The following is a 22,470-nucleotide window of genomic DNA, read 5'->3' as shown; positions in this document are numbered from 1 at the left end:
AATTTGGGGAGTATTGTCATGTATATTAGTTTCCTACTGCTGCTGTAACAAACTCACAGACTGAGTGTTTAAAACAATACAAGTTTATTATCTTACAGTTCTGGGAGTCAGAATACCAAAATTTGCCTTATATGGCTAAAATAAAGGTGTCAGCAGGGCTGTACTTCTGGAGGCTCCAGGGGAGTATTCATTTTCTTGTCTTTGAAGCTTCTAGAGGCAGCCTGCATTTCTTGACTCACGGCCCCTTCCTCCATCGGCAAAGTATGTCATTCCAACCTCTGCTTCCTTTGTCGCATTTCCTTCTTCTGCCTTTAACCTTTTTGTCTCCTTCATAAGGATTCTTGTGATTACATTAGGTCCACGTAGATAATCCAAGATAATCTTCATAACTTTATCACATCTACCAGTTCCTTTTGCCAGGTAAGGTAACATATTCACAGGTTCTAGAGATTAGACATAGACTTCTTTTGGGGACCATTATTCTATCTACTGCATTATCTTAACAATATTAAATCTTCCAATCCATGCACATGGGATGTCTTTTCATGTAAGTCTCCTTTAATTTACTTCAATGATGTTTTGCAGTTTTCAATGTACAAGTCTTACATTTAATTTGTTAAATTTACTCCAAAATATTTTATTATTTTTTGTGCTTTTGTAAATGGAATTGTTTTCTTAATTTTATTTTTGGATTGCTCATTGCTAGTGTAGAGAAATACAAATGACTTTTTGTATATCGATCTCATGCAATCTTGTTAAACTCGGAGTTTCTTTTTGGAATGACAAAAATATTCTGAATTAGATTGTAGTGATGGTTATGCAACTGTGAATATACTAAAAATCACAGAATTGTATACTTTAAAGGGGCGAATTTTATGGTCTATGAATCATATCTCAATAAAGTCATTATTAACAAACAAACTGTATCATTTGGGAATGTCCATCAAAAATTAAAATGTGAAGTATTCTCTCAAAATGAGGTTGGAGGGGTGTGAGAGGAAAGTTGGGGACCAGAAGTGCCCATGTTTTGATACATTCTCTTATTACTTCCAGATGGGGACTCTAGAAGTTTCATATCCTGATTTTGGTATGTTTGGTGGAAGAACTTCTCTTCATAGCTCTTTTGTTCCTAGACACACCAAACTCCTGAATGGTAGAGGGCTTTGGCTTTTGTTCTCTGCCTGAGTCACTCTCTCCCCAGCTCTTACATGGCTGGCTCCTTCTTGCCTTTCAGGTCTTGGTTATGAGAGGCCTTCCCTGCCAATCAAATCTAATCTAAAACAGCTTCTCTAATGCAATCATTCTTTATCATACCACTGTGTTTTTTCTGTCAGTAACTGGAATGATTTTCTTTATTAATTGCTTACTAGCTTGTATATTTCTTCCCTCTAAAATGTAAGCTCTATCACAGCAGGGATCTACACTGTTTCATTCACTATAATATATCTCCAACTTCTAGGATATAGTTGGCACATAGAAGATGATCACTAAATATTTATTGAATGAATAACGCATATCATTAAGGAGAAAATTTGGCTAGGCGCAGTGGCTCACACCTGTAACCCCAGCACTTTTGGAGGCCAAGGTGGGTGGATCACCTGAGGTCAGGAATTCAAGACCAGTCTGACCAATATGGTGAAACCCTGTCTCTACTAAAAATACAAAAATTAGCCAGGCATGGTGGCACGTGCCTGTAGTCCCAGCAACTGGGGAGGCTGCAACAGGAGAATTGCTTGAACCCAGGAGGCAGAGGTTGCAGTGAGCTGAGATCGTGCCACTGCACTCCAGCCTGGATGACAAGGTGAGAGACTGTCTCAAAAAAAAAAAAGGGAGAGAAGTTATAATTTAGCCTGACTCTCATAGCTGGCAAATGAGGCTGTGGTGAAGTTCCTTTTTAATAATTTTAGTTAACAATTGACTGGAAAGCAATTGTATGTACTCATAGAAGATGATATGTTTTGATTATGTGTTTATATTCACAGACTTTACCCAAGTTTGCACTAGATTTTGGAACTGACAAAATTTTTCATTAGATGAGTTAAATGATTTACAAAGCTAGGATAAGGCAGGTGGTATCTAGTGAATAAAGGAAAAAATAGCAAATGAGGGCTGTGCTAGATTGATTGCAAAATGGCTGCACCTCACCTTATATCCAGCTCTTTCAACCAAAAGGTAGAGTCTACATCTTCATTTCTTGAATCTAGACTACCCTCATGACTTATTTTTGACAATTGAATGAGGAGGAAGTAACATTGTGCTAATTCCGAATCTGCATCTTCAGGAGGCCTTGCACTCTTCTGCTGTCTCTCTTGGAAACAAATAAGCCCCAGCTAGCCTGCTTCAGGATGACAGACAAGTGCAGCTGAGGCCAGCCTAGAAGAGCTAGCTCTTAGTTGATCTGTCAGTGGACCACATTCTCTGATCACACCCTCCTGGGATCTCTCAGCCCAGCCCAGATTAGCGGAACCATCCAGCTGACCCATAGATTTGTGAGCAAACTTAAACATGTATTGCTGTATGCCACTGAAATTTTTTTTTTTTAATGTAGCATTATTGTGGTAATAGATAATGAATACAAGAATCAAAGGGAAGGATGAGTATTCTGGATCGGGCAGTTTGGATTCAATGTCTGGCAATGTGATTGTGAAGAACAAATAAGAGAACAGGTGTGCAGTGCTTGACCCAGGGCCTGCACGTTCATCGTGGGGGGCTTCATAAACACATGTTGAATGGACTGAGGCTGGAGGATGGGAAGGGAATAGTGTTTAGTTTCAGGCTAATACAGTATGAAGACACTTTGGATTCTTACCTCCCTGATGGCAGGGGCCATGTCTCTGATCAATGTTTTTTATCCTGATCTCATAGCATGTACTACAAACCCCATAGGTATTCGTAATAGGGTTTAAGGGACTCATCAAGTAACTGGCATTGTGCTGAGATGACTAGCTTCATATGGTTTTACAGAAAATTTTTTATTTTGCTTAGTTAATGAAGGAAAAGTTCTCCTATTAGCATTTTTTTCCTCAGTCTATTCTTCTATTTAGAATGCCAAATAGTTCTTACGTCTCCAGATTCCTATTTCCACTTTGTCTATATTTGGAGAAATCTATGCTGTGCATTTGACTGTAGCAAAATAATCTGCAGCTAGAAGTTTCCATAGAGCCTTATACCACAGCTTAGGAAAACTGTGCTCGGCTTATTTGGCTAAATAACAACTTTAGAGCGATTGATAACTAGCTATTAGCTTAACTTGTCTGTTTGTATGTTAACTATACTAGCTAACTAAAGAGAAACACTCCTGTTTTCTAAAATCTAAAACATCAGGAGTAGAGACAGTCCTCCTATGAGAGGCATAACAGAGGAACTTCTTTCCATGATATTGGAACTCATCCAAGGCAAAACTGGAAGCGTTTTGGACCCTTTTTCAACTTAGATCCTTGCTGGGGTGCCAGGCTTTTGGTCTGGCATTCTTGGTCAGCACTGTCGTCTCTCATAGGGCCTGACCACTCTAGACCCATTTTGATCAGGCTGCTTTAGGCCTAAGACTCTGGATCCAGACTGCCTGAGTTCAAATCCTAGCTCCTTCATTTACTGGCTGTGAATTCTTGGTAAAATTGCTTAATCCCTCTGTGCCTCAATTTCCTTAACTGTCACTTGGTGATAATAACAGTACCCACTGTTGAGGGGCATCAGATGAGATAATCTACTTAGAGAGCTTGCCATGAAAGGCAAATGGAACCATGCTTTCTTTCAAATGTATCGTATGCTGTTTTCTTTTAGTGAATGGAAGAGTATGACACTAAAAGTAGTTTGTAAGCAAACAAGAAGAAGAAGTTAATTAGAGCACAGTGCCTAGCACACAGCAGGCACCTGCTAAATATTAGTAATTCTGATTTGATAAATTAATTGAGCTGCTAATCAGTTAATGTATACTTTCCAGGTATAATATTCACCTGTAGCCTGGGGTTTTTGTTTTTAACTTGTATTTGAAAATAATTTCAGATTTATAGAGAAGTTGCAAGAATAAGAACACAGAATACCAATATACCCTTTAAATAGATTCAAACAATTGTTAGCTTGTTCCCTCATTTGCTTTTATCATTCTCACTCTCTCCATAAAGATGTAATATATATGATATATATGTATGAAGATATACACACACATACATACATACACACTTTTTTTCCTGGACCATTTGAAAGTAACTTGCTTACGACCAAGACCTGAACTTTTATTCCTAAATATTTCAGAAAAATATTCTCTTACATAACCACAATACAGTTATCAAATTCAGCAAATTTAACATTGATGTGATATTCTTATCTAATCTACTATCTGTATTCCAGTTTTGTCAATTGACTCAATAATGTCCTTTGTTGTATATCTTTCTACTAGTATAATGTAAGATCCTGATTGAGATCAGGTATTTTCTTTAGTTGTAACATATCTTTAGTCTCCTTCAATCTGGAATACTTATGTAACTTTTCTTTGTCTTTTATGACACATTTTAATAGAATGTTTATCATTGGAGGTTGTCTAATTTTTCCATATGATTAGATTCCAAATACGCATTTCTGGATTGCTGCAAAAGTGACATTGTGTCACCTTCTCAGAGTGTCGCATCTGGAGGCACACAGTGTCCATCTTCTCCTTGGTGATATTAATTTTGATCACCTGGTCAATATGTTTGATTTCTTACTGTATATCTACTATTTTTTCCACTTTAACTGCTAAGCAATTTGTGAGGATACAGTTTAAGGCCATGAACACATCTTCATCCTCATCAGATTTCTGCACCCTAGATTTGGCATTCATCGATGATTCTTAAGCAGATCTAGTCTTTAACATGATGTTTGCAAAATGATGATTTTCCAACTCCAGCACTCCTCCGTATTTACCAGCCAGGTTTTGGCATTTTGCTGTGGTCAAGAGTTCTTTCTCCCTTCTACTATCAGTATCTGCTAATGGCTCCTTTCCCAAATGGGTAGCTGTTTACGTAAATTTGTTGAATCACTGAATGTGTATCCACAGCTGTTTAGGCCCTTCCTTCCTTTATCAACAGGGACTCATACATTTCTGTTTTTTCCAATGGTCTGTAATTCATTATTCTTAATAATTTTGGTGTTCAAATTGTCCCAGATTTGGCCAGCAGTCATCTACTGTTTTTGAAGGCAATATCTGAACTCAAAAGTTTCATACAGGTCATCGAGGCAGTTATTTTTTGAATCGGAGATAGACCCATATTCTTAAGATACGTAGTTGTATCACTGAGGTAGCCATGAAGTCTTTCCACGGATGGAGTTCATTTTGCAAACAGTCTCAAAACTCAATGCTGGCTTTGTTTTCTTTACATGTTCAAGAAGAGAAAGAACATTTGTTTATTGTAAATCTCCTGCCATTCTTTTGTAGTTGTTTCACAGAGAGCGCCACAAAGAATGGAATTCTCAAGGTTCAACCCCGCTGAGAGAGGGAAGGAAAGCCCTGTGTCATTAGGGGCTCCAAACTCTTGGCAAGGGAAATTTCCTTGGTCAAATTACAGCACAATTACCTCCTTTTTCCCCCCAAGGGACATTTTACTGGAAAATTGATGCTACAACAGCAGGAAAACACTTGGTAATGTTGTATCCAAGAACATTACTCCTGCTTTTTGTTGCACGTCAAGATTTATTTTAGGCATTACATTTACTTTTTGATAGAATGTTTAAAGCAATTTCTGAATCTCCATGTTAGGAAAAATTGACCATCTACAATGAGTATTTTCTGGTCTAAAAAATATACATGTTACCTTTTTGTTGAGTTTTAATTAACTATGAAAATAACTGACACTCTACCAGCACCTATTATGTGTGTGTTATTGATATAAACACTGCAGTTGTACATTTTTTGGGGAAATTATTATCTCACTTTATGGATGAGGAAACCGAAGCACAGAGAGTTGAGCAACGTCTCCAAGGTCACAAGGTATCGAAGGTCACATCGCTAGTGGCTGAGGGAGATCTGAAGCCAGTCAATACGGCTGTCAAGTCTGTGCTCCAAGCGTTACACAGAAACAGGCACAGGGGATTAACATTTCTAGAAACGATTGACCTACCTCAGATAATGAACAAACACAACAAGCAGGCATCCCAAGTAGAAGGACAGGAAGATGAAGACACTGAAAAGACTGGATTTCACATAAACAGATTCTGAAGGGAGAGAAACAATTTTGGTCAGAAAAGAAAACTGCAGAAAAGAAAACTCTGTCTGACACAGGACAGCTTAAAGGGCCCCCCTCCATCATATCGATTCTTAAGTCCTAAGAAATTTTTGTTCATAGCAAAACTGCTACTGGAGGTCCCCAGACATTATCCACAGTAGCTACCTTTCACAGTGATGACTTCCCAGTAGAAGCTGGGAAGGGACTTCACGATTGAGGTCCCTTTCTTTTTCGGAGGGATTTAATAAAATGCTCTGATTCCCTTTTCTATTTCTAAGGTAAATATACTTTAGTTTTCTTATGACAATTCTCTCTGGAAGGATGACAGTAACATCAAATTATATGACTGATTTGCCGACACAGGAATCTCTCCAATGCATCCTGGAGCCAACACTGACCTTTAATGGAAGGAACAATGGTTACTTCAAGGTTCTTTTTTCGCTGTAGATTCCAGGTCTGGTTTTCCTTTTCTGGTTTAAAAAAAATAAAGAAAGAACAAAGCACAATGAATCAGATAATGATTTTTTGGTTCTCTTGTCCGAACAGTTGTTCAAAAAATGTCCAGAATTAACTCTGGTCGCTGAATCTTATTTTAGCAAGAACTGGAGGAATATCTAACCCCCAAACCTTCAAACCATTTGAAATCCCCTTTGGTTAAGGAGACTAGCATTAGACTCTTAATTTGGCCTTTGCTTGTGTGCATTTTGGTAGCACTAACAGATGCAAATAAGATTGCAACCTCCCTTCTCCAGTGAAGAGGGGTGGACCCTTCCCCTGATATCCACAGACATGTGAAGAAAACAGCTGTGAAAATAGAAGCTGCCTCTTCCTTTGGTTTGTATGTTTCTAGCCAGCAGTTTTTTTCCTCTTATATAGTCATGAAAGGGCTTGTAGTTTACCAAGGAATATTTGACATTGGCAAAATTTGGGAGCCATGTAATTAAGAGGTTAAAGAACACACTAGGAGAAATTTCACCTAAACATTAATACCAAGGAAATGATGTTACACTCAACAGTAAACACACTTTTTGTTGATCACATGTGGTTAATCACTGACTAGTGGTCTATGTTTTCAATCATGAGCCTATTCTGCTGTTAAGGTAGCTACTGGGTAGTTAACCGTAACTATTTGTACTATGCCTAAGAGCTCCCATAACCCCTTATTATTGGGATAAGTTGTTGCAGTTTGCTTTCTTACTATTTTTCAAGGTATAATTTTGGCAACTGAGATGCAGAATGCTGAATTTTTCTTATCCATCATTATGGAAATGATGACTACTGATAAATTAAGTAGCTCCATGGCTACTGGCTACCACCCCATCTTAGGAAATGGACTTTGATCACTGTGTAAGATCATTACTTCATGGTAGCAAATATTTGTTGGGTAAAGGACCAACTGAGTGAACTTATCTTCCATGGTCTGAGGGAATACAATGCTTCAAAAAGATGAAATGTACTAAATGACATTTTGTAGTATCAATAATACCTTTAGATCTGTTACTTTCTATCTTTTGTTTGTTTTCTCAAGTATCTCTCAGATGCCTTTCCCAGTCATGATGATGGAACCAACCCTTATTTAGTGGGAACTAGAAAGGAGGTTTCAGCTTCCCTTTCACTCCCTTCCTTCAGGTTTTGCTAAGCAGCCAAGTGTTCCTCACTAGCTCTTACCCTGGATGAAGAAAGATCCTCCACAGGCATAATCTTCAGGCTTTATCACAAATACCACGAAGAACTGCTCGCCTGGAAAATCCTTCTTCTGCATAAGACATAACAACCTTATGATAGGCGGTAAGAAAGAGCTAGAAGGGAGAAAGTCCCTGGGGGTAGGGGTAGAAAGAAAGAGGAAAGAGAAGAAAAATAAAGTTCACCCCTGCCCTCTAACTCCTTGGAAAGGACTTTCACATACCCATGATCCACTCCAGATTATCCACTCTACGATAATTGTTACATCCAAGAAATTAAGGTAAATAGATATGCATTTCTGATTTCAATCAATTTTGTGCCTATTTGAGAGCTTAGAACTGTAATAAGCACCATATAAATAATATGTGAATAGCCTATGTTTAGTAACTAATGCTTACATGTTAAGTTTTTATTTTAGAATCTGTGATAAATCACTTTTCTAAAATGGACACACTCAGCAGTTAAATAAATAATTCAGGTTAGGGAGGCAAAGGACTCAGTTATCATCTTGGCTTTGAGTTACTCTAAGTATGTTTCTCTGTATGCCCATTTCCTCATCCATGAATGAAGTGCGGTTGACAAGATGAACTTTCAGGTCCATTATAGTTCTATAACCCAGACTTAAAAAAAAATCATCCCCAAACTGCTGGTGCCATATTCAGCCCACTGAGAAAATGGCTTATTTATTTATTTTTTTTATTTCAGGCATAGCCATAAATCGTTTTGTTTGTTTGTTTGTTTTTTGAGAAGGAGTTTCGCTCTTGTCTCCCAGCCTAGAGTGCAGTGGCGTGATCTTGGCTCACTGCAACCTCTGCCCAAAAGGTTAGGCCCCAAAAGAGAAGTAACAATTTACTGCCAAACACATCCAGGGAAGAGAGTTATTGATATGCTTGTCCTTTATTTATTTAGTGTCCCGGATGAAATACAATTTGAAGTTCCCTACTATAGTTATTTTTCTGTTCTTTTTTTATTTGGGACCACACAATGTGGGATGCCAAGAAAGAAAGAAATACTAAAAAACAAGAGCAGATATTTGGGATATCATATCTGAAGCCCTTGAAAATTAAAGCCTGACAGAAAATTTTAGGTCTCATACCTAAATTATAATTAACTTCATTCTTGCCTTATTATTCAGTAAACAGTATCACCTTACCCTAGGGAACAGATCACACTGCAGTTTCTTTAAGTAAGTACCTCCCCCAAAGCAGGGACAGAATCTCCTTGAAAATATGCTTACATGATATGTATACATTTTTGTTATAAAATTATGATTGAAATAATAATTACAAATATCATAAGATAAGCTGCTATACAAATATGGTCCAGATTCTTTTGAATCTGTCCATTCTGTTCAGAATTGAAGACCTCATTTGCTTACCGTTACTGGTATAGATTATTAGAAAATGTTTAATTGCTTTAAATTGATCTGACAAACTTCATCCTAAATTGGCACCCCCTATGAGTAGACTGAAATCTTCTGGCCCTACCTCTCTGAGCAATCTGTGAGATACATGTCCCATCGCACCATGGGCTCCTAATAATTGTCAAGGGGAAAGAGGCACCTGGTAGAGTAGCATTGTCTACCATCACCCAGGCTTTGATTTCAGACATAGCCATATTTGTTTGTTTGTTTGTTTTGAGATGGAGTTTTAATCTTGTCGCCCAGGCTGGAGTGCAGTGGTGTGATCTTGGCTCACTTCAACCTCTGCCTCTTGGGTTCAAGCAATTCTCCTGCCTCAGCCTCCTGAGTAGCTGGGATTACAGGTGTGCACCATCAAGCCCAGCTAATTTTTGTATTTTTAGTAGAGACAGGGCTTCACCACATTGGCCAGGCTGGTCTCGAACTCCTGACCTTAGGTGATCCACCCTCCTCGGCCTCCCAAAGTGCTGGGATTACAGGTGTGATCCACTGCGCCCGGCCAGACATATTAGTTTTTAAACCAATCAGAAAGGAAGGAGATCCTAGGCACATTATGGATGACCATCCCTTTTGGATGCTGGCCCAGTCAGTACACTGACTCTCTATTGAGCATTACCATTGGCAATAATGCCCACAGAAGCAATGTCTCACCTGTAGTGTGATGGCAGCTTTCTTGGTCATGGACTGATAGACACCATTAAATTCCACATTGTGGTCGAGATCATACACCGGGCACTGCAGCATGCATGAGGAATAAAAAGGAAAGCATCCATAATGTCACGCAATGTCATGCCACACATAGGTCCTGTCAGCATCTTTCTGCTTGGATCACAGAGCAGGGGATCCTTGTTAACCAGAAACTAGGCAAAGATTCCTTGAATAGTCATGACATAATCTTCCTATGTCTTGACTTGGGGCCTCGTCCTCTAAAGTCAAAGCCACGTTATATTGAAGATAACTATAAAAATATTGTCTTAAAGTGTATAACGCTTTTTTCAATTTTCATTAACACCTCAGGAGACAGAAAGAACCCAATGTTACAATAAAAATCTAAAAACAGAACAAACGGTAGGGTTCAATTTTAGTTTTCTCTTGGAGCCCACAACTTGGTCTTCCTGGTTCTTTGTTACAATCCTTCCCCACTTCCTCCCTCCTTTCCTTCTTTGCTTTGTTGATTTTGGTGAAGAGTTAACTATTCTTTACCTCTCCAAATTAGTGTCTGCAAACACAGTCTGCCCACTCGTGCTCACAGATACTGTTTGGATTGTTTAGTAGTTTTGGAAGGGAGATACACAGTAAGAGGATGGCATGCTTCCAGCCTTCTCTTTCATTTGTTATGGAATAATATAATGCTCTATAGTAGAAGGTTGGCAAGTTACCAGCACTCACCATGATATTCTGGACTGAGACAACAGAACATGGATAAGCCATTTCAGACACCACTTTAATGATAACGGAATCCACGTCTTTGGGAAACTTGTATAGAAAATACTGAGAATAAGAAAAAGAAAGACATGATTTATATTTACATGAATGGGATTGTTTCCTCTACTATTAGGCACAAAATTTATATGTAAATCTCAGTGAATCTCCATTAATGAATTCAGTCAGCTCTTCATCTCATACATATTGAGCAACCAAATCTGTGCAGAGCTCTGTGCCAGGCATTAAGAATATAGCAGTAAATAAGACAAAACAGCCATTTTATGCAATGTTGCTATTTCTTTTTCTAGGGTAAAAGAAATAGTCGTTTATTTCTCAACTAAACTTTGCTATACTTTAGTTTGTTTCCTGTTTAAGAAGCATCCTGCCCCCTTTGAATTAAGGATAAATGAGATATAACATGTGATAAGATTCACTTCTTTCTGTGTGGTCAGTGTGACATGTGAAAACTCCATATTGAAAAGCAGATAAGCCTGTTCCTCAATAATTTTAACCACCTTCCCACAGGCAAGAATTAGCACTAGACTCATCCTCCCCCTTGCCCTTTTGATCAAGAAACTTGTTGCTAGCTGGAATACACTGAGAACGTACAGAGATTCAAAGAGCAAGCCCCATGTGGAGTCCCCAGAAATACATTCACAATTGTGGGCAGGCTAGTTATCTTTTAAAAGTATTTTTCAAATAACACCAGAATTAGGAAACGTTTTTAATTGAAAGAGGTTGTACTATTTGCCCATGTAGATTATGAATCCACTGGAAAAATGTATTAACTCTAAGTTGTAAACTTGTTCTTAATAATAAAGAAAGGGGAATTCTGCCAAATAATTATAAAATACGATAACTGGTTGAGAAGCTATATTAAGCCTAAGATTACGATTTTGAGAAAAGCAATCGAAACAGGCTCCCAATGAAGACTCTGATAAATCTATCATTTACAGAGAGGAAAAACAAGTTAAAACTTAACTTTGTATTTCAACGTCTTTTTTCCTAACCCTATTTTGAGTACCAGGACAATAAAAATGGAACAAACCCTTTTTAATAATCCAAAGCTTTCTGATGGGGAAAATTATCTCAGAATTAAAGAGTGTCATTAATGATGCAGTTGGAAGTCTATTCACACCTTATAACAGATGGCAATACCCCCAAAAACCCACTTAATTTTGGAGCTTGACTCGAAGACATATAATACAGGGCTCTTCAAAAGATGAGGAGCATGGAATTCCCAAGAGTGTTCTTGTTTCCCAGGAAACCCATACTTTGTAAATCAAGAGCATTACTATGATTACTGTTGGCAATAATGAGCCTCAGATATGTTCCCATATATGACAGTAATTGGTTTTGTGCAAGCAGTAAACACCCACTGAAAGTATTAACAACTTTATCTGCAAATTACCATAAACCCCAAATAAATGTTTTTGACCCCTGCCTGACAATCTACCTTTACCAGAAAGAAGCGAATGAAAAATACCCAAAGCAATGGCTGGAATTTAGCCTGAAAAATCACTAACTGGGTCCTCGCTACCTCCCCAGTTTCTGCAACCTGCTTCTAACTCCTGGAATAGAGGCAAACAGTGATTGACACAGGTTATCTGAGGATGTGCAACCATTTGGGTGAGTTTATAGAAAAAGAAAATATTTCCTGTAATCAAAGAGGATACAAAATACAGGTGAAAATGAGACTAGTTAAGAGTAAAGTAAGCCTTTCATAGATATCAAGGAACTTGTTTTATTAGTTTGTTCTAAGTATATTTTACTCCATTTTGGGGTTTAGATACAAATTATTTAAATTTTTTTTCAGAGATACGGTCTCACGCTGTCACCCAGGCTAGGGTGCAATGGCACAATCATGTATCACTGTAGTCTTGACCTCCTGGGCTCAAGTGATCCTTCTGCCTCAGCCTCCTGAGAAGTCAAAACTACAGATGCAAGCTACCATTCCCGGTTAATTTTTTAAGTTTTTGTAGAGACAGGGTCTTGCTAGGTTGCCCAGGCTGGTCTGAACTCCTGGCCTCAAGTGATACTGCTGCCTCAGCCTCCCAAAGTGTTGGGATTACAGGTGCAAGCCACCACACCTGATCAGTATATCATATTTATTATAGCTGTGTACAGGACTGTTAGACTATACTGTTCCTGTGGTTAGAGTGAAAGTTATTCCTCTTCTCTTTTTTTTTTTTTTTTTTTTGAGCCAGAGTCTTGCTCTGTTGCCCAGGCTGGAGTGCAGTGGCGCAATCTTGGCTCACTGCAAGCTCCGCCTCCCGGGTTCACGCCATTCTCCTGCCTCAGCCTCCCGAGTAGCTGGGACTACAGGCGCCCGCCACCATGCCCGGGTAATTTTTTGTATTTTTTTAGTAGAGACGGGGTTTCACCGTGTTAGCCAGGATGGTCTCGATTTCCTGACCTCGTGATCCGCCCGCCTCGGCCTCCCAAAGTGCTGGGATTATAGGCGTGAGCCACCGCGCCCGGCCTATTCCCCTTCTACTTTAGGTTTCTCTCTTTGCACCTAGTAATTAGTGCTTTTAAAATATTTCTTGAAATTAAATAGTCAATAAATGTTGAGGGCAGTATATTAAGGGCCTTTGGCCCTCTCCTGCCACTGGATGGCAGTATACATGCATTGTAGAGACTTTCACAGACAGGAAGTTTAAAAGTGGGTGGGAGTTGGTTCATTCAGGCTTGGGAGAGCTGATTGTGCATTAGTCACTTCCCAGCTGTTCAGTGACATCACAATGGAAGCTTAAAATCAGCCACGGTGGAGGTATTTACACCACAGAAATGGGCAAATGCTATAAATCAGGGCTTTCTCTCTTGAGAACCAGTTGTTAACTATTTACCAGCACACCAGTGATTGTAATATATTTACAAGTCCATGTTAATCCCAGTTTTACTACTCCAAAGCAAAACCTAAGTAGCTATTTATGACCAAAGCTATATTATGGACTAAAGAAAATGTACAACAAATAAACTTGTTTCAAACATGCTATTATATAGAGTTTTGTCTTCAGAAGCTTATGAAAGAAAAAAGGAAGGTAGCTAGAAATGACACCAGAAAAACAGCCTGACTTAATCCAAGTTTTTGTATATTTATTCTATTTGTGGTTATGGTTTAATGGAGAGCACAACACAAATATCTAATTCTCTTAATGTTTTTTGTCAACATTCTAGCTCTTTATGAGAGGAGAAACTAATTTATTACACTTATGACATTGTAAACATTAAAATGGCTTATTTTCGTTGTATTTCCAGGTCAATTAATTATTTGTGTATCTGTTTGGTGTCAGCCTTTTACTCCCTATCCCCCACTACCATTTCCCAGCTATCAGGTTCATAATGGCAGAAGTCGTGTCTCTCCGTTCTTCATCTTTGTGTCTCCAGCACCAGGTTCAGTCTAAAAATGTTCTTGGTGCATAGTGGGCACCCGATTTGCTCAATGAAGACTGAACCAAGGAACACCCGAAAACAAATAGCGTGCCGCCCATTTTATACCAATTAAGGTTATATGATTAAATATTGTGTCCAAAATTCCAGCTACACAAGGAATAAAGTGGAATACAAATATACTTCAAGTTGTGAAAGGTCAAGGGCAACACCACACGCTAACTCTACCAGGGTAACATGGTTTCACTAACAGGCAGGCAACACCGACAGGTAGGATGTTGATAACTCTTGGAACCCCTTCACTTACCTGAGGTTGAGAGGGGCTGGCAGTAAAGTGAAAGGCAACATTTGTCCTGAGAAACGTAAGTGGCAGAAGGGAAAGGGGAAAAGTGAGAGAAAAGCATAAGTTAGTGAGCAAAAATTATTGATTTAAAAGAAAGCCATCTTAAAGTAGACTCGAGGAGAGCTTCACCCTTGGTGAGGGGAGTTCTGGTCCCATGAAACTGACAAAGTAGACTGCATGGGGACTTGGTGGTTTCAACTCTCAAGAATGACCAAACTGGGGAAGGGGATTATTATTTTTATATCTTTAAATATCCATGAAGCCATATCTATATAAGGTAGTTTATTTACTTTTGTAGCCACTTTTGCCTTGGGACTCTCTTGTGCTTGATTTTATAATCAAGCACACGGTTTAGGTAACAGAAGTGGGCTGAAAGAGAGGGGAAACCTGGGTTCAAGGCCCTTTTTGATAATGTAGATACATTTCAAAATAATTTTGATGGACCCATGGCAAAATGGGTCACCTTTTACCAAACATGGTGAATAGATAACCACATGGGATGGTGCCTAGGGACAGAAGCAGGCCCTTAATATCCCCAAATAGCTCCCCGATTGCCTGCCATGCTGGCTGAAATTCCCCAAGATTTAGTTCCCTTTAGGTTAGGCGTTGCCTTCCAAGACCCTCCTTTAAAATATAAATACCAGGCTGGGTGCGGTGGCTCACGCCTGTAATCCCAGCACTTTGGGAGGCCGAGGTGGGCAGATCACCTGAGGTTAGGAGTTCGAGACCAGCCTGACCAACATGGAGAAACCCTGTCTCTACTAAAAATACAAAAATTAGCCGGGCATAGTGGCGCATGCCTGTAATCCCAGCTACTCCGGAGGCTGAGGCAGGATAATTGCTTGAACCCGGGAGGTGGAGGTTGCGGTGAGCAGAGGCCATGCCATTGCACTCCAGCCTGGGCAACAAGAGCAAAACTCCATCTCAAAATATATATATATATATATATATATATATATATATATATATATATATGCCACCAAAAGAATATAATGAGGTTTTTTTCTCTTCAATTGGGAATTTACTGTGAATTACATTATTAGATACTTTCATTCTTCCATGTGAGACAGCAATGATCTAGGCACTGAAGAAAGGAGAGTGTGAAGAGATAGGAGGCATAAATTGGTAGCATAGAGGGCTGTCTGCTGTGAGCATCTGTGAAACAGTTCAAGTGTTTGTCACAAAGACAAATGTGGTCTTCTCTACAGTTTTATAAGGACTACTTTGGGCTTTTGCTCTTTCTGGCTGTTGCCTCATCATTAGCCATGAAGATCATGCACACAAGTCCACAGCAGTCTCAGATCCCCAGGCTGCTGAAACGCCACACCTGGGGGTGCATGCCCCTGCCTCTCCAATGTGCCCTGCATTTGTGGGCATCTGAACTTGAACTTCTGGGATTTCTCATCAGCTCCATCCCCTGGGGCTCTCTGAAGATTGTTTTCTTTCCACTCTAATTTTACTTTCATAAAAATTAAATACTTGTTTTAAAATTAATGATTTCTTTAGAAAGGGCATTTCAAGACATTTAAGCAAGAGGTGTATAATTAGAGGTGTTATTTAGAAGTCATAAAATTTGAGCACTATTTATAGAGGTAATGACTGCAATTTAGGCTGCCGTCAGGCTGGGCTGGGAATTTAGCTCACAACAATAGATGTAATTTTTATATATCTACTTGCAACAGAAATCATAATCAATGTTGAGGATTGGTTCTTCTGAAGCGGAACTGAAAACTTCTGTCCTTAAGTCACCTAAAGAAGCCAAAGTGAGTGTCAAACCCAGTTATGTTTCTGCTCCAGAGAGTCCTTGGCCAGAGTTTGGACCTGTGACACTGTGTGTGGGCTGGGTAGAGCCCTTTCCGCAGTCTGGGAGTGTCTCCCGCTGTTACCAGGGCAAGATGAGACCTTCAACTCTCTTTGTTGCCAGATCAGAGAACAAAGAGGATATGATTTTCTTGGCTGGCAACATGACTTCTCCTGACTCTCTTATCTGCACCCTGATCTTTCAAGTCCATCGGTTCCTCATGACAGCATGAAATTTGCAGAAGCAACCCACATTTTTTTGCCAGACATTTTAATTTTCCCCATCATTTGAGTTTCAGTCATAATACTAAATGTATGAAGATTCAATATTCACTTTCTGTTTTTTCTTGTTCTTTATGTTTTATTTGCTAGTACAATGCATGCAAACTTGTAAAACATGTTACTGTGTTTAAGACTATCATTTATGTCCTCTCTTTCTCATGGAGTTGGCAGTATGTGTAAAACAAACATTATATCTGTTGCAGATGAAATATTCTGCTTCCTTCCACATGAACCCTAACAGAGGTGAGGAAGGTTTATTTTATTACGGGTCGTTGACAACAAAACAAAGCTAACTGAAGCTCATGGGTTGTTAGTTTTAGAGAAAGAAGTATAAAAATTTCAACTGATTTGTTTTAAAAATTAAACACATTTTAACATGTTTATGTTATGTTTATTTGTTAAACATAAGAGGCTAAAAAACAATTTTGTTTCCTTGTGCTGGCTATTTCAAGAAAGGGGAGAAGGGAAAAGAAACCCATGGACTTGAGAGACAGGGGTGCAGATAGGGGAGTCAGCAGCAGAGGCAGAGAGGGGCCCATGGGTCGGGGGTAGAGAGAGGGAGAAGAAATACAGACAGGAGAGTAATCAAGTAGAAGAAAAAGAAAAGGGATGAGACGAAAGACTACATAGAAAGAGAGGCAGGACAAACTTTCAGTAGTTTTTGAGGTGAGTACCAGAGAGGACTGTGAGATTCACAGCATCTTACTCATCTTGATTAACAAGCCGCTAGCACAGAGCACATTGTGCATTTGAAACCCCTCCTTTGTTTGTTGAAGGAAATGATATCCTATTATTCACTTGAACTATGAACTTCAGAATATCATTCCCTGTTATCTCCTTCTGCCATCTGCTATGAACTCCCGTCATGACTGTAGCTTTCCCACCGACCTTCTTGTCATTGGGAACCGTCTGCTCTTCATTCCTTTGGTCTAAGTATAAACTCCTCACTCATGTAGTAAATTCCCATTCTTTCTATCATTCTCTGGGACTTTGCTTCTACAAATATCCAACTCTCCTATGAATTTAATCTGCCTTTCTACCTCTTTGTTTATAAATATTCTAGTCTCAACCATTTTCAAAATAAATAACAAACACCCCACCCAAATGCCTCCCTTTTCCCTGGATCGCCATCCTTTAATGTCATCCTATGTCCTTCCTCTCTTCACAAACCAGCTGCTTCTAGGAGTATTCCACATTTATCTCTCTTTCATTCTTTCCTCCACCCACTGCTATCAGGATTCTTTCTCCACCACTCCCTTGAAATTGCCTTTGCTAAGGGTAAGAGTCACCTCCTGTCTTAGTCTATTCAGGCAGCTATAACAAAAATATCGTCAACTCGGTGACTTATAAAGAATGGAAATCTATTATTTCTTACAGTTGCACAGGCTAGGATGTTCAAGATCAAGGTGTCAGATGAGAGCCTGCTTCCTCATAGATGGTGACTTCTCACTGCATCCTCATGTGGTGTAAAGGACAAAAGGCCTTTCTGGGGACTCTTTCATAAAGGTATTAATCCCATTCACAAGGGCTCCACTCTCACAACCTAATCACCTCCCAAAGGCCCCACCTCCGAGTACCATCACTGTAGAGACTTTAATATGAATTTTGGGGAACGTAAACATTGAGACCGTAGCACTATCTAATCACTAAATCCAGTGACTTAACCCCCAGCGATTTCTCCCACACCTCTGTCTGTGTCTACTCAGCCCCTTATGATAGCTTCAGTTTCTCAGACCATCCCTTAACTGAGAATGTTACCCACAGCCTTGTTCTTGATCAACTCATTTTAAAATGTGTATCCAGCTGCTGTAAATACCACAACAATGCCAGTGAATCTCAGGTGCCTATGTCCGGTCCAGAGCCATATCCTCAGCTCCAGTCACAGAATAGTGATCCCCTGCTGGGCTTCTGCACTTGACCATCCCTTGAGCACCTCAGACTCCACATGATAAAAGGGAATGTGCTGTCACTTCCCTGATCCTGACCTACTATGTCCCTTTGTCAGTAAACCTCACCAGACTTCTGACATCACCGTAGGAGTCATCTTGGACTACCCCCTTTCTATCGCTTTCCACATTTGACTAATCACCAGGTCCTAGTCATTCTATTAGTGTAAAAGTAACCTGCCATCACCTGAAGCACCATGTTTGCTCAGCACAGCATCAAGAGAAAAAAAATGGAATGTAAATCTTTATTGTAGTCTCCTCCAAAATACCAAAGGTAATTATATAGTATGACACATAGCAAAATGGTCTAAAATTCTCTTATCCACCCATTTCTTCAAAAAATCTATTACTTTTCACAGCATAGTAGCTGAGCTATCTCACTCACACACTCTCTCCTCTTAAAACAGACTTAAGACCCTTACTTGGAAGGCTAGGGGAGGGCTGAAGGCTGCAAGTATTCATGGAGGACTATAAATTTTATTCCACCACATATATTTGCTGAATTATGAATTATCTCCATGTGTACTATTTGACTCGTTTTCTCCCTTACAACCTTGTTGCTGCCATACACACTCAAGTTCTAATCATTTTTTATTCTTCTCCATTCAGATAACTTTTCATTTGCCTATTTGTCCCTCATCTTTCCTCTCTGTAATTCCTCTTCCACACTGCCACTCAAGTCATCTCTAGAAATCAGATCTCTGAATGCTATCCTTTTGCTCACAATCCTTTAATGGTTCCCATAACCTAAAAGATGAAGTTCTACTCCATAGTCTAGCATCCAACATCTTAAAGATCAAAGTTGGGCACTGCCTGTTTCTCCAGCCCTGTCTCCTGTAACCCTGTCTTGCCCAGGCGTCATGTGGACCAGGCTTCTTGATGTGTTCCTGAAGACTGCACTAGTCTGCCTGACTGTAACTCAGAGCTCTCCCCTAAGTGTCATATTAGTATACATCCATCACTTTGCCAGATATCTGTATTTCAAACCCAACCTGTCCCAAAGTGAAGTTATCATCTATTCTTTTTCTTATCAAAATTCTCATTTTCTCTTAGTGGCCCCACCATCTACAAGCTACGTTGGCATTATTGACCCACTCTTTTCTTTTTCCCCTCATATCTAATACAATTTCAGCAATTTCACCTCTCCTAATAATTCAATTCACCTCCTCATTATTTATCTTGACCATACATCAGCCTTCTAACTTCTCTGCATCCTGTTTTGTCCTCTTCAAATCCATTCTCCACACAACTATCACAATATTGACAACCGTTTAATTTTTTTTGTGTGTGTGTGAGATGGAGTCTTGCTCTGTGGCCCAGGCTGGAGTACAGTGGTGTAATCTCAGCTCACTGCAACCTCCGCCTCCCCGGTTCAAGCGATTCTCCTGCCTCAGCCCCCCAGGTGGCTGGGATTACAGGCGTACACCACCATGCCTGGCTAGTTTTTGTATTTTTTAGTAGAGACGGAGTTTTACCATATTGGCCAGGTTTGTCTTGAACTCCTGACCTCATGTGATCTGCCCGCCTTGGTCTCCCGAAGTGCTGGGATTACAGATGTTTAAATTTCCTAATGCCCCTTCCTAAGATCCTCCTACACCGTGATCACGTGCTTGCCTGTTTCTGTGGCCATCTGCTGTTGCCTGCCTGCAATTTCACACTCTAGCAATACTAAACACCTGGGCACTGGAGTGTAGAAAAAGAGTAGCGGCACAGTTGTGTGTGTGTGTGTCTGTGTGTGTGTGTGCAGAGGATAGGTAGATGGCAGGGAGCAATGCTTTAAAGCAGAGTTGTTTCAATTTTAAAGGAATTTTTTAGAGATGGGGTCTCGTTTCGTTGCTCAGCCTAGAGTGCAGTGGCACAATCATGGCTCACAGCAGCCTCAAACTCCTGGGCTCAATCAATCCTCTTGCCTCAACCTCCTGAGTAACTGGATCTACAGGCGCACACCATCATGTCTGGCTAATTTTTTTAGTTTTTATTTTTTTAGAGACTATGTTGCCTAGGCTAGTCTTGAACTCCTGGCCTTAAGTCATCCTCCTGCCTCAGCCTCCTGAGTAGCTATTATTATAGGTGGGAGCCACTGTGCTCTGCTAGTAAAGTTGGATTTAAATAAATGTTTCATGGAATTGAGAAACATATTTAGAGATACACAAACAATTGGGAGGACAGTTTTAAGTAGAAAGTAGAAATAGCTCATTATGGTGAGAAGAGCGCAGAACTGGGAGTCAGAAGTACAATTTAGGCTTGATTTTGCCCTTTCCTAGCTGTGTGAATTTGAACAAGTCACTTAACTTCTCTGGGCATCAGTTTGCTCATCTGTAAAAATGAGGCAAGTGGATTAGATTCCCAAAGGTCCTTCAGTTCTTAAAATGTATGATTCTAGGGGAAAAAAATTCCCAAAATGTGTTCCATGTACATTATAGTCTGCCACTCAAAAGCATACAATAGAAACTCAATCTTAGAGATTTGGAATTACTTCTTCAGTGTTTCTCTCAGTGCCTGAGCCCAGTTCTCATCACAATCCTCAGCTCTTCCCCATTACCATCATCATCTGGATTTCCAGGTCACCAGCAAGGCTGGTGTGTAATATGTGATTTTGAAATGCTCTTAAAGTCTGGTTGCTGAGGCTAAGTCATATTATGAGGTAAAAACAGAAAACAACATAAGGGAATAGATTTGCAGTTTCACTAGCATGCAAATAATTCATTAACACTCGCTACAGTTGTGACCTTATGACTTTATTTTCACAGAATTCAGTTCTCGAAAGGGTCTAATTAACCTTACAGAAGACCATTCCTACAATTCAAATATGCTACCACCAAGTGACACTGCCACTGCTACCAGGTGACACTTGATTGATTAAAGACAGAGATCAGTTGATAAAGGCAAGGCTTCTCTGCAGTTCAAACTGCACTCTGTTCAAGTACTGTAACATGTTATCACTCCCATCAAATGTGTATTCCTATATGGTTAAATATCACAAGTAGATTTTTAAATTATTAAATTAGGCCAGGCACGGTTGCTCATGCCTGTAATACCAGCACTCTGGGAGGCCGAGGTGGGTGGATCACTTGAGCCCAGGCGTTCGAGACTAGTCTGGGCAACATGGTCAAACCCGTCTCTACTAAAAATACAAAAATTAGCTGGGCGTGGTGGCACACACCTGTAATCCCAGCTACTTGGGAGGCTGAGGCACAAGAATCGCTTGAACCCAGGAGGTGGAGGTTGTAGTGAGCCGAGATCATGCCATTGCACTCCAGCCTGGTGATAGAGCAAGACTCGGTCTCAAAAAATATATATTAAATTAAACTGAAGCACCATATTTAGAAATTGTTTTGGTAGTGGTCCTCAACACTGGCTGCACATTAGAAACACCTGGGGAACTTTAAACAATTTACCAGCGCCCAAACCTCTCCCCTAGAGCCTCTGATTTAATTGCTCTGGGTGGATCTTATTCACCAGAGAATCTTTTTCTCTTTGTTCTCGTGGAGGATAGAGTGTTCTTTGCTCTTAAAATTATCATGTCACCTTTTTCAACACCAGAATTAATGAAGAGACTTGAGAAAAAGTCCATGTTTCTGTATGGGTATAACACTATGTCAAGGAGTGTAGAGAAGACCAAGATAAATATTTGAGTCCTATTAGCAACTCTACTGGCTACAGACGTCTTTATAAACTGCATTCAAACATTCTGATCAGAAAAATAAGCTGCAAAACAGTGATATATATGATTTTGAAATATTCTGATTTTTTAAAAAATTAACTTTTTAATTGAAATATAACAAACATGTATTATAGATAAGTGTGCAATTATAAGCATATATTTGAATAAATTGTCATCAAACATAGACATGCACTTCTCTCCTCCCCAAAGGTACCACTATTCTGACTTCTAACATCACAGAATAGGTTTGCCTGCCTTTAAATTTTATATAAATGGAATAAAATAACATACATTCCTTTTGTCTGGCTTCTTTTTTT

The 22,470-nt window shown here is 39.5% G+C and overlaps 1 protein-coding gene across 8 annotated transcripts in view; it reads right to left on the bottom strand.

Annotated features, from left to right (window-relative positions):
* The window catches only part of SIDT1 (SID1 transmembrane family member 1), a 94,592-nt gene that overhangs the window by 38,305 nt on the left and 33,817 nt on the right, over positions 1 to 22,470 (bottom strand). For 3 of the 8 annotated variants that reach the window (XM_055260178.2, XM_055260177.2, XM_055260182.2), the window contains exons 4-9: positions 14,426 to 14,471; positions 10,690 to 10,791; positions 9,952 to 10,035; positions 7,866 to 7,953; positions 6,596 to 6,667; positions 6,093 to 6,186 (exon numbers count right to left, since the gene is read on the bottom strand). In XM_055260178.2, coding sequence (XP_055116153.2) covers positions 6,093 to 6,186; positions 6,596 to 6,667; positions 7,866 to 7,953; positions 9,952 to 10,035; positions 10,690 to 10,791; positions 14,426 to 14,471 — 486 coding nt within the window. Of the gene's footprint in view, positions 1 to 6,092; positions 6,187 to 6,595; positions 6,668 to 7,865; positions 8,015 to 9,951; positions 10,036 to 10,689; positions 10,792 to 14,425; positions 14,472 to 22,470 lie in introns of those variants that run through there. The other 5 variants (XM_063630032.1, XM_063630034.1, XM_055260180.2 and 2 more) reach the window with 4 other exon arrangements.

The sequence above is a fragment of the Symphalangus syndactylus genome, chromosome 21 (assembly GCF_028878055.3).
Source record: "Symphalangus syndactylus isolate Jambi chromosome 21, NHGRI_mSymSyn1-v2.1_pri, whole genome shotgun sequence".
Taxonomy (NCBI): Eukaryota; Metazoa; Chordata; class Mammalia; order Primates; family Hylobatidae; genus Symphalangus; species Symphalangus syndactylus.
This window is presented reverse-complemented; position numbering and strand designations above follow the sequence as displayed.